Source organism: Erigeron canadensis, chromosome 4 (genome assembly GCF_010389155.1).
Source record: "Erigeron canadensis isolate Cc75 chromosome 4, C_canadensis_v1, whole genome shotgun sequence".
Classification (NCBI taxonomy): Eukaryota; Viridiplantae; Streptophyta; class Magnoliopsida; order Asterales; family Asteraceae; genus Erigeron; species Erigeron canadensis.
Window position 1 is genome coordinate 7,157,327 of NC_057764.1, and position 13,096 is coordinate 7,170,422.

At 36.7% G+C, this 13,096-nt stretch overlaps 3 protein-coding genes across 3 annotated transcripts; 2 read left to right on the top strand and 1 right to left on the bottom strand.

Moving 5' to 3' along the window:
• Nucleotides 1-340: 340 nt before the first annotated feature.
• Nucleotides 341-1,222, bottom strand: LOC122596910. Its single transcript, XM_043769556.1, has one exon. It carries the CDS (start codon nucleotides 1,220-1,222, stop codon nucleotides 341-343), a length of 882 nt encoding a protein of 293 aa, XP_043625491.1.
• A 6,824-nt stretch (nucleotides 1,223-8,046) lies between these two features.
• LOC122596912 lies at nucleotides 8,047-8,922 on the top strand. Its single transcript, XM_043769557.1, has one exon. It carries the CDS (start codon nucleotides 8,047-8,049, stop codon nucleotides 8,920-8,922), a length of 876 nt encoding a protein of 291 aa, XP_043625492.1.
• Nucleotides 8,923-11,771: 2,849 nt separating this feature from the next.
• LOC122596913 (probable methyltransferase At1g29790) lies at nucleotides 11,772-12,914 on the top strand. The gene has a single exon (XM_043769558.1). The coding sequence runs from the start codon at nucleotides 11,772-11,774 to the stop codon at nucleotides 12,912-12,914; it is 1,143 nt and encodes a 380-aa protein (XP_043625493.1).
• Nucleotides 12,915-13,096: the final 182 nt, after the last annotated feature.

Here is a 13,096-nt window from a genome sequence, read left to right on the forward strand (position 1 = left end):
GAGAAGCAGAGATAGGGTGGTCAAAGCCCGGCGTTGGCAATACAGGTTTACCGTTTATTACAAATCTTCATATTGAACATATGTGTTCTATAAAGGTTGTCCGAAAATTTCCTTTGTTACAATGGCCTAGGCGACACATATATCTTAAGCTTTATTCTGTTGATGAACATTGTGACAGATCCTTGGCTAATATCCAATGCACGTATATATTGTAAAATGTACTGTATTTCTCAAGAAACTATCATAAATCAACTAATGATGTATATAACAAAATTCTACACAAAACATGGTCTAGAATATGTTTTTGCTACAAGATTACATAATGGTTCTTCAACTTTTGCTAGAAGTTAAGGAAGTTAAGAATTGAAACCCTATTTCTGATCAAATTTCTGCTAAGGCGATCTACTTGTTGATCAAGATCCAAAAGTTGCAATTCTAAATTGGCTAATCCGGTTTGTATTGTGTCGACTTCCAGGCTGCCTGATTTCAGGTTCTTGAAGCTAATGATGGTGCGCAGTACGTCATCCACCTTCTTGACTTCACTTTCTTCATGTTTTTGGTCACACTGCACACGCTTGTAGCCGACCATCTTTGAAAAGAAAATCCACCCTTTTTGCTTTAGTTCCGTCTCTGATCCAAGAAAGAAGGTCAACAAGGATTCAAACATTGTCAATGTTTCAAATCTCATTTCCTTCAATATATTGAAGTCTGATGTTATTTTATTGTCTTCTTTGTTTGAAGAAGAGGTTTGCTTTTCCAAACCTGACAAAGCTTTACAAACAATCTTTTTCACATTTTTCCTTTGGGATAAATATTCCTTGAATAAGGAAATAAGGTTTTGATGATCACCCCTTTTACGTCGAAGAACTGACTGGAGTTCTTTGGACGCGTCCATAGACATAGACAAGACATCTTTGGTAGTGGTACAGAGGTCTAAAAGGCCAACAATTTCATCTAATGACTTGTTCAGTTGTTCTTTGTTACATCTTTGGACGCAAGAAGTACTTTTAGTTGCTGGCAGAGCAAGCCATGGCTCTATCGATCCATACATATCATTAAGCTGACTTAGCCTGCCACGCATCAAGGGTGCCGATGTGGAGGCTTCTTTGGAATCTTGAATTCTGTTCAAGTTAATGAATTCGGGTTCTTGGCCTGATAAAGAAGGTAAGCTGATCGAACGTACATGGCAATTGAGTTTGGTGTTTGAAAGAATTGCAGCCATGTTTTCTATGGAATAAGAGTGTAGAAAGTAGAGATTGATTTGAGTTTATGATATTTCTTCTAATCATAAACTTGGTATATATAGTAAGGTTTGGGGAATGGGAATGCTCATGTGATCCTGAATCATACTCAGCAATGTCCCCTCCAAGCAATATCCACAGCTCATTTTCTGATTATTCTATGTCCTGCTGCAGCATTCACAAGCCTCATAAACGTGCAATCTGGAGGGACACGCATACACAAGTATTCATTATATAAATCCCATTTGTGTTGTAGTACTAGCCGGATACCAGTGTAATACAATGGGATAATTAACATATATATCTTTGTAATTTCAATAGTTTTGGACAGTGTTAGGTATGGTATATTTTAATGATAACTTGTGTTTTTTTTCTATGTTAGTTATCGAGGATGAAAACTAGCTAGCTAATACAGACCATATCCAACAACTTGTACTAAACATAGCCCCCTATCTTCGAGACAGAAGACTGCTCTTTTAACTTGCGAGTTATGCAGAATGACAATTAGCAAGAATGTGAACTTTCGATGTGTTTAGGTGATCTTCTTTAAAAGTTGTTGTTTCACTTAGAAAGAGCTTTTTGTGCTGACAAAAGTCGCCCCAAAAGTGAAAAGCCACGCCCCAAAAGACTTATTGTGGCCCCATGTCATCCCTTGCAAAAAACTTGTGTCAAAAAGGTTTTGAGACGACACAAAATGGTTTACGTCCAGACCCACTAAGTTAGTTTCTATACGACAAGTAGCCACTTTTGCAGTGACATATGGTGCAAAAATTTTCAATAACTAAAAATTAAATTATGAATATTTGGGGCGACGGAATGGGTATATGTGTAACCGTTGAAATTGAGAATGAGAGAAAATCGGAGAAGAAGAAGAAATACACCAAAAATCTGTTTATTTCTATATGATGAACGGATATATATACAACAGAACCGTCTCCAACTAAACAAGTTTCTTTTTTAACACTTCTAGTCCCTGACCTTTCTATTTTACAAATTGTCACTTTCAGTCCTTGGTCTTATTATTCGAATATTATTTCTATTTACATAAGCTATGTAACAATACCTCCCCCTCAATTGAGATTTTTGCCCCAAAAATCAAAATCTGGGAAACGTTTTTGCAAGTCTTCTGCATCTTCCCATGATGCCTCTTCTAATGGCAGACCCTGCCAATGAACCAACAGTTTGACACCAGAAGATATGCCCTTTTTAATCAACTGCCTATCCACAATGGACCTTGGGTATAAGAGAGTTGGAGCAACTTCAGGCAATGGAGTTGGAACAACAGCTAGCCCAGAAGCTTTCTTGAGTAAAGAAACATGGAAAGTGGAATGAATTTGTGACTCTGCAGGCAATTCCAACTTGTATGCAACTTCACCAATTTTCTGCAGTATTTTGAAAGGGCCAAAATACCTTGCAGACAATTTCTTGGAATGATGAGATTTAAGAGAACTCTGAGCAAAAGGATGCAGCTTGACAAGCACCCAATCACCTTCCTCAAACACCCTTTCAGACCTGTGTTGGTCTGCCATTTGCTTCATTCTGTTCCTGGCCAATTCCAAGTTCTTTTTGAGTTGAGTGATCATAGCTTCTCTATCCCTGTGGATTTCTTCTACTGCAGCATTTGTTGTGTCACCAGGAATATAAGGGATATGGATATTTGGTTTAACCCCAAATAATGCTTCATAAGGTGACATCTTAATGGTTGAGTGCCATGTTGAGTTATACCACCATTGGGCCAGTGGCACCCATTTTACCCATTGACCAGGAGAATCCATACACATGCTTCTAAGATAGGATTCCAAGCATTTGTTGAGTGCTTCAGTTTGACCATCAGACTGGGGATGGTAAGCAATAGACATTGCCAAATCAATGCCCTGTAATCGCATGAATTCCTTCCAGAAATGACTCAAAAATATTGGGTCTCTGTCAGATACAATTGTAGAGGGGCATCCATGAAGCTTGTAGACATTATCCATAAAAGCTTGAGCAACAGTCATAGCAGTGTAGGGATGACTTAGCAAAATAAAGTGTCCAAATTTAGTCAACCTGTCCACTACTACAAAAATAGTGTCTTTTCCATGGATTCTGGGCAGCCCAGAAATAAAATCCATTTAAATGTCACTAAAAATGGTTTGTGGGACTGGCAAAGGCTGCAATAAACCAGGATATGCCACAGTCTCATACTTAGATTTCTGGCAGACTGTGCAATTTTTCACAAAAGCTTGAACCTCCTTATGACTCCCTTTCCAATAAAACAATTCCTTCAATCTAACCCAAGTAGGTACAATGCCAGAATGCCCACCACTTGCAGAAGCATGACACATAACCAAAATCAATTCTCTTAATTCCTTATCCTTAGGAATGTACAACTTCCCTTTTTTCCTTAAAAAATTTCCATCCCAAGTAATGTTAGGAATAAGATGCCCTTGCTCCAGTTTAGCAATCATTTCCTTAGTCTCATCACAATGCTGCCAAGCAGCTTTAATTTTCTCCCACAACACACCATCAAGGGAACTTAAACCCATCTCTAACAATGTAGACCCTTGAACCCTAAACAAAGCATCTGCCACAATATTTTCAGCTCCCTTCTTGTACCCAATATCATAATCATACCCAAGCAGTTTAGATAGCCATTTGTGTTGTAGTAGGGTGACAACTTTTTGATCAAGCAGATACTTCAAACTCTGGTGATCAGTCTTGATAAGGAAATGATGATTGGCCAAATAATGATGCCACTGTTTGACTGCCAGTATGATTGCCAGTAATTCCTTTTCATAAACTGACCAAGCCAATTGTCTTTTAGACAATGCCTTGCTAATAAAAGCCAATGAATGACCTTCCTGCATTAATACTGCCCCAATGCCAGTGGATGAAGCATCAGTTTCCACTACAAATTCCTTGTCAAAATTGGGTAGTTGCAGGACAGGAGGAGTACTGAGGGCATGTTTAAGTTCCTCAAAAGATTTTTGAGCTCCAGGGGACCATGGGAAATTATCTTTCTTCAACAATTCAGTTAATGGCTTAGCTATCACTCCAAAATTTCTGATAAATCTTCTATAATATCCTGCCAACCCTAAAAAAACCCCTCAATTGCTTCACATTCATAGGTATAGGCCACTCTTGAATAGCTTTGATCTTAGAAGGATCAGTAGAAACTCCTTCTTTAGTAATAATGTGACCCAAATATTCAACCTTATCCCCTGCAAATGAACACTTTGATTTTTTTGCTTTCAATGAATTTTCCCTCATAATGGACAAAACAATATCCAAGTCCTTCAAGTGTTGATCCCAACTGCTACTATATACCAGGATATCATCAAAGAAGACCAAAGCACACTTTCTTAGAACAGATTTGAATGTTGTATTCATCAATGCTTGAAAAGTTGCAGGTGCATTAGTCAGACCAAATGGTAACACCAGAAACAAAAAATGGCCTTGGTGTGTCTTGAAAGCTGTTTTGTACACATCTGGTTCATACATTCTCACTTGGTGGTACCCTGACCTCAAATCCAGCTTAGAAAATACTACTGCTCCATGTAATTCATCCAACAGATCTTCTATTAAGGGAATGGGAAATATATCCTTGACTGTGGCTTCATTTAAACGTCTATAATCAATGCACATCCTCCATGAACCATCTTTCTTCTTAACCAACACCACTGGGGCAGCAAATGGACTGGTATCATCCCTAATGACCCCACTATCCAATAACTCTTGAGTCATCTGTTCAATTACATCTTTTTGAGCTTTGGAGTACCTATAAGGTTTGATATTAAGATTGTGTTGTCCCTCCTTTAACACTATCTTATGGTCAACTGCTCTAACAAGGGGCAGTCCCTTTGGTAATTCAAAAACTTCCTCATATCTCATCAAGACAGATTCTAAATCTTGTGCACCCTTACTTGCATTCACCATTGGTGCATATGTACCTTGTGGTTGACTAGAATCCTGAATAGCAAATAGTTGTGCTTGGACTAAACTGGTTTGGTTGGCCAAATAACTACCCATCTTTTTCAATGAACAAATGCTTATTTGTTGTTTATTTCCCCTCAATATACATTCCTTCCCATCCACCTAAAAACTCATGGTCAGGGTCTCAAAATTCCACATAATATTCCCTAATTTAGCCAACCATTGAACCCCCAAAACTAAATCATAGTTGGAGAGGTCTATAACCAACATATCATCTGCAAATTTGTTCCGCTGCATTGACCACAATAAATTCTTGCATAAGGTGGCACACTTCATACTATTTCCATCTGCCACAGTCACTTGTACATATGGAATCTTAAAGATGGCACCCTGCAGTCTATTAGAAAGCCTGCTACTCAAGAAATTGTGTGTTGAGCCACTGTCAATCAAAATATGCAGATCTCTTGTCCCCATAGTGCCTACTACTTGCATGGTAGTATATGAAGGGATTCCCATAATTGCATTTAATGAGATTTAAGGGGCTCCCTGTACTGCAACATCCAAATTTTGCACTGCTACATCTAATGCTTGTTCTATCTCTTCCACTTCCTCATAAGCATCCTCTACTTCTACTAAAAACAACTATTTTTTTCCCTTACACACTCTTTGATGCCCAGCTACAAACTTCTCATTGCAATAAAAGCATTCTCCCTTAGCCCTCTTATCTTCCATGAATTTATTAGTAACCCTAGTAGGCTGAATATTAGTTTTGGGAGGTGTTGGGAGTGGTAACAGTGGTTGTTTGGCAATACTAGTGAGAGTATTGGTTCTAGGAGGAATATTTCTATTATTGTATTGAGAAGTATAACCAAAACCCTTTCCTACAGTCTTGTTGGCTTGATTTTGCATTTTTGCCAGTGAGTATGTGTCCCTCAGTGTCTTAGGTTTGAACATTCTAACTACACACTTAATTTCAGGCTTGAGACCTTCTATAAACAGGCTAATAGCATATTTTTCACATATGGAGACCTTATTAAGCAAAGCATCAAATGAGTCACAATAAGGATCAAGTTCACCTGTTTGATGCAAAGGCTTCAATGCTCCCATCGCATCTTCAATCATTGTTTGAGCAAATCTAGCAGTAATTGATCTGGAGTATTCATCCCAATCTATTTCTTCAATACTTTTGCCACTAGATTTCATATAAGCCAAATGCCATGACAACGTCCTACCTTCCATATGTATTGCAGCATATCTCACTTTTTTATAATCTGGAGTATTATAAATAGTGAAGAAATGTTCACATCGGTATTTCCAGCCTTCTACTTCATCTCCTTCAAATTTAGGAAAATCAAGCTTTGCTAAGCGATGAGTTTGACTTCGTTCATCCTCTCCATTAACGAGTCGATTTTTAGACTTCTTAAGATCCGCCATTTCCGCTGTGAGGAGCATAATTGCATCTTGAGTTGTTGCCAGCTCTCTCGCCATTCTTTCCACGTCATGTTCTGGTGTTGGAGGATGTGTTTGAGCTTGTGATTGATTCCGAGTCATCATGAGGAAATTAGGTCAAAAAATCCCCAAATTATCATGAATTAGTGATTATTTCAGTGAATTAGAAGAATTAATTGAATATGTGAAGTGGATTATTGTTGAATTGAAGGAATTTGTGACTAGATTTCTGAAAATTAGGGTTTTGGTATTTATTTTTTTTTTCTTTTTTTTTTTAATTGAACAGATAATTCGCCGGAGAAGAAAATTCACCGGAGAAGACAGCCGTAACAAGAGCACGCCGGAGAAGAGGAGCGTTTTGGCTCTGATACCACTGTAACAGTTGAAATTGAGAATGAGAGAAAATCGGAGAAGAAGAAAAAATACACCAAAAATATGTTTATTTCTATATGATGAACGGATATATATACAACAGACAAGAGAACGGCTAGTAACCGTGTCCAACTAAACAAGTTTCTTTTTTAACACTTCTAGTCCCTGACCTTTCTATTTTATAAATTGTCACTTTCAGTCCTTGGACTTATTATTCGAATATTATTTCTATTTACATCAGCTATGTAACAATATGGGACGATCAAAAACCCAAAGTTAAAAATAAAAAACTTAAACAGGGTTATTTTTCCGTTGTGGGCCTTTTGCTGCTACAAGCTGTCGTTCCAGAAGATTTTAGTCTTATAAATCCAAAATTATTGAATTGCTGGTTATATTCTCTTCATTATCCTTTATTGAAGGAGAGCATCCTTAGAATTAATTAACAAGTGTCTTCATCATTGTGATCCCACATTTGATTTGTTAAATTAAAAACAAGTTGTATCTGGGTTAGTTATATTCTATAAATATGTATATATATATATATATACCAAGTGCACGAGTGATTCTATATAAACTAATCAAATTTAGTAAACGGTTGCTTCTGAAATGGAGACACTATAATCTGCCAAGATCCTAGTTTTATGCTGAAATCTGAAATAACTTTGTTTTATGCATAAAGTTAGTTGTTTATTGTATTCTCGTGCTGTATCATCCTCCAAGTTTAATGCAACTCGTGCATTCGTGTGGGTGCAGTTGGACAAATTAGCAGATGTTACTCGCACGCCCAGATCATGCACGTGGATTTGGTAGTTGAGATGTATTAATCGGAATGAGTTGTATTGCCCGAACATTGCTGGCTGGCATATGAATTATTGGAAATAAGTTGGATATATGCTAAATCTCAATGAGTTGTATGTCCAGATATTGTTGGGAATTATTAACTCAAACAAAATCACAATGAATATTGGGTACCCAGGCGCCCTGTCCTTATATACCCAGTTTATACTCGAAAGAAAGATTATAAGCTCAAATCACATTTTCAGCTTTTGATCAGTTAATATAAACAGATTAAATGGCTTCTGTTTCATCAAGCACAAAAAACAGTACTTACCATACCCGATCCATCAGCTTACCGTCAACATTGCACAAATCATCCCCATTCGACAAGTTATATCAAGAAGCGACCACGTATAGTTCTTCTTCTTCTTCTTCTTCATCAATTATAGGCCACAAAGTAAATGGGCTAAATGATATGTTTGAATCCATTGAGACGTTGCTAAGCACTCAACGATTGTTAGGTGATGGATGTCACAAAGAAGAAATAAATGGTATTTTAGATGAACTTCTGGTGCTTTTAGATCTTTGTAGCACCACCAAGGATGCCTTGTGCATGTCCATGGATGCTGCCAAAGAACTTCAGTCAGTTTTTAGACGAAAAAGAGGTGATGGTGATGGGTTGATATCCTCGGTTAGGCAATATCTATCTGAAAGGAAAAATGTTAAGAATCTCACTCAGAAGGCAATATCACGATTGAAAAAACAAAGCTATTCACCCATTAAGGAAAAAGGGACTACAACTGACATCAATCTACTTAAGGATGTGGGATCAAATACTTTAATGATGCTTGAATCCTTAATGACCTTCATTCAGGGATCATATTCACTATCAAGGCCTATGGTTTGGTTTTCAGTATCGAAGATTTTGTGCAACAAACGTGTGCAGTGTAATCAAATGCTTGAAAAGGATGAAATGAAGAAGGTAGATGATGAAATAATCGCTCTATTCAGCCACAAGGGAACAAATAAAGGCATATTTGATGTCGAGATTATGTATAAAAGCTTGTCTGAATTGGAGTTTAGCCTCCAAAATCTACATGAACATGTAGAATGCCTCTTTAGACATTTGATCAAAACTAGAGTGTGTCTTCTAAACAAGCTCACCTGCTAGCAAGTAGTTTTGTGATGCATATATTTTTTGTAGAATACAATATAGGTGTATATATCTTGAACAAAAGTTTGTACAAATAGAACATATGTTTAATTGATTAACAATATAATGGACTTCCATTCATATGCAAACACTGTCAAATGTTCAAGTTAATATCAGTTGCTTAGATATCATTTCTTGCTGGTAGACAATCACATAGTATAAATTCATGAAAGGTTGTGGCTCTATCAATATGACCTGGTTTTTGATTTTGATAAAGTAATCAATTAAAATAGTTAAATACTCTGTTGCACAGGTGTTGCATCTATATACGTAACCGCACACGAGTGATTCTTTAAATTAATCGTATTTAGTAAATGGTTGCTCCTGAATTAAAGACATTATGATCTGCTAAATTAACAAATTAAGAATCTTAACCTGCCATGATCCTAGTTTTATGCTGAAACCTGAAATAACTTTGATTGCTTGTCTTTAATTAGGCGGAAGAAAATGCCTTCAACTCTTGAAGCAAATATATAGGCAGTTTTAGGTAACCTTTGGCATGTCTTTAGGCTTGTCTTTATCACGTGCAAAAACGCGCGTCCCTGCCTAACCTGACAAAAAGTTTGAGGATTTGCACATTTTTCAGTTCACCTTCATGTGCTTAAGTATTATATATATATCTACCCTGTTTAATGACCCTTGTGCATTTGTGCATGTGCATTCAGGTGTCGATGTGTATGGTATATGCATACCAGTAATTGATATATATTAATCAGAAGGAGTTGTATTGCTGGTTGGCATGTGGATTATTGGGAATGAGCCAAATATTGCTCGGTATCATTTACTTAAACCGAATCATTGGCCGCTCTATTCCTAGCTGCCATATATAACAATATAACATTGGAAGAAATAAAGATGGTGAACTCAAATCACAATTTCAGCTTTTGAGTTCATAGAAACAAATAATGACTTATATATATATATATAAAGTAAGTAAGTAAGTAACTGCTCAGTGCCGCCTTCCGCGGGTTTTGAGCCCCCAATACCTCGACGGTTTATGGGGGAGGTTAAGATGTAGGCAGACCGTACCTCTACCAAAGTAGAGAGGCTGCATCCAGTTTCTACCTAAATGGTAGAAAAGGCCCTCCAACCTTTGCATGGGATGAGGATCGAACCCATGACCTCTGTCTCCAGAGGCAAGGGTGTTTATATATATATATATATATATATACTGTATTGTGCATGTACAACATCCTCCTAATATGTTAATACTATTTCTTTGATATATTGTGTTTATGATGATTATGTTCAATCATGAAGTGACCTAATTAAACTATATTCTTATGGAAACAATGAAAATATGATGCCAAAGGGTTAGTCGGAAGGACATTCTACAACTTCACCCGAATTATTGATGTTGATTCTTGGGTAGTCTTCGACTCGAGAACCATTTGCATTCTCTCGGTATTGTGCTAAAGATATGTTTTATTCTTCTTTACTGGATTCTTCCTGCTTCACTATAACTTTTAACATATCTGGTGTAGCCTATATATATCTGGACCCAAATTGAGTTGCCTTGATAGAAGACATACAAATTATTACTTTATGTGTGAAATTATTAATAAATTTGGATCAGCATCAAAAGAAGATGTGTAAAATGAATAACATATAAGCGACGCTGCTAGTTTAACTTCCCTACAGTTAGTACTGATGGATGTACACATTTGGATACTTGCTTATACACTGCGGCAAAATATGCCACCAAAGAAATCAAAAGATGGAGTTTAACACTCCAAGAAAAGATACACCAACCTGAGTGGAAGAAAGATAAACCGTTACTGTGGTACGCCCAAAGGTAAATGATGGAGAGAATGATAAACTTGTTATTGCATGGTACTCGTAGAATGCGGTGGCGATGTCGACAGTGTTATGGCGGTGATGGATGGTGATAGTGGTGGCGACATTAAATGGTGTAGGTAATTGATGTAAGGATATTTGATTTAAAAGGGGTAGTATATATAAATATTTTATAATATAAGGCACTGGTAATGTAGTTTAATATTTAGGCTTGGTGTTTAATTAGTATAATTTGATCAATTCACGTGTCTTATTTTTTTTAACTTTCAATATGAGGCTATAATTTTTATACAGTACTATAGATAATAATGAAAAGTTATTAATACGAGTAATAAATTTGATGGGATAAGGACCTCAGAATGTAATGAACTATACATAAATGTTTATGTTGTGTAATGTACTATTTGAATGTTTATTGTATGTAATAAACTTTCAAGTCCAGGTTATTGGATGTATCCGACCAATCAACAACTTACAAGTGACAGCTTATACGGTTTCCACATATACCCGGGTACATCTAATAAACAGGATTTAAAAGTTCATTACATACAATAAACATCCAATTTAGTTTATTACACAACATAAACATTTGTGCATAGTTCATTACATTCTTAGGTACTTATCTCTAAATTTGATTGAGTTAACTACTTCGCTGGTCATCCAATGTAGGATTAGCATTTCACACTCCATGCTTATGACTTAGTTGTACCATGACGAGTAGTTAACGGGCCAAATGTACGATTACCATTCCACAATCCACTTTCTAAGGTAAAGAACTATGGCTTACATTAGAGTTGACCTTTTTACTAACTCCATACGACCATACCTGTTACACATACTTAAATACTCATTAGCAAGCCTATGTTACCTACTCTTATTTTTCAATAAATTTTTCTTCACACATATGATAATCTGTCTCACATTTGGTTAATTAAATATATATTCAGATGACATTTGAACAGATTATTAATCTAATGAAATAATACCAATTTCTAATTACCATTGCAGCCATGGATTCCCCTCACAGCACTACTCATACTCTGTCCATCATGAATCTATTCTATCTTTTCATTCTTTTGTCATCAAACCTTTTAACCATGTTCATCTCCACCACTTTCTATTTTTCATGTTCGAATTTAAACATACAAACGGTTGATACCGCCACGAGTAAACCGCTGCCTAGTGAATTTACTGCCTTCACATCACCAAAACAGCTACCATTTGGAATGAACTCAAATTTCGGGTCAGATAAACTATATCCTCCAGTTGGCAGCCCATGCACCCTTTTTCGTAATGAACTTGACCGCTACATGACCTATAAAGTCAATGGATACTGCCCAGATGATGAACTTTTAGCCCAAAAACTATTACTTAAAGGGTGTGAGCCACTCCCTCGTCGCCGCTGTCGCCCAGCTGCACCGAAAAACTACGTCGAACCTTACCCAATTCCAGAAAGCTTCTGGTCAACACCACCAGATTCATCTGTAGTCTGGACAACGTATACTTGCAAGAACTACTCATGTTTAATCAACCGTAAACGAAACCAGAAAGGGTTTGATGACTGTAAAGACTGTTTTGACCTTGAAGGTAGAGAGAAGACTCGGTGGGTTGATGCCAAAGTCAGGGACGGTATTGAGTTCGGGATTGATGAAGTATTGGAAACTAAAAAACCTGGGTCAATCCGCATCGGACTTGATATTGGAGGGGGTGTTGCGACGTTTGCAGTAAGAATGAGAGAAAGGAATGTAACTATAATTACAACATCTTTGAATTTAAATGGTCCTTTTAATAGTTTTATAGCGTCAAGAGGCGTTGTACCTATGTACATTAGTATTTCTCAAAGGCTTCCGTTTTTTGATAACACGTTAGATATAGTTCACTCGATGCATGTTTTGAGTAATTGGATACCGACGACGTTGTTACATTTTATGCTTTTTGACATTTACAGGGTTCTTAGGCCCGGCGGTCTGTTTTGGCTTGATCATTTCTTTTGTGTAAGAGAACAACTTGAAGAAGTTTATATACCACTTTTAGAAAGTATTGGATTTGATAAAGTGAGGTGGGTGGTAGGAAGGAAGCTGGATAGAGGACCGGAGTTGCAAGAAATGTATCTTTCAGCATTGCTGGAGAAGCCACTAATTAACTCTCAGTAGTTGTAGTTTTGCTCTCCTATGTATTTGTTTTATGAAATGGTTTTTGAATCTTCATATTCTCTAAAGTTAAAACTAAATTTACTAATAAAGTGAGAATCTTAACCTTTGATTTTAAATTGAAGGTCAAAATTCAAAAATGGTTTTTGAATCTTAACCCTTGATTTAATAAAGTATTCGATTGA

Bases quoted from the DNA above. Each gene is read 5' to 3' on its own strand.
- LOC122596912 (XM_043769557.1), top strand. From the start codon at position 8,047: ATGGCTTCTGTTTCATCAAGCACAAAAAACAGTACTTACCATACCCGA.
- LOC122596910 (XM_043769556.1), bottom strand. From the start codon at position 1,222: ATGGCTGCAATTCTTTCAAACACCAAACTCAATTGCCATGTACGTTCG.
- LOC122596913 (XM_043769558.1), top strand. From the start codon at position 11,772: ATGGATTCCCCTCACAGCACTACTCATACTCTGTCCATCATGAATCTA.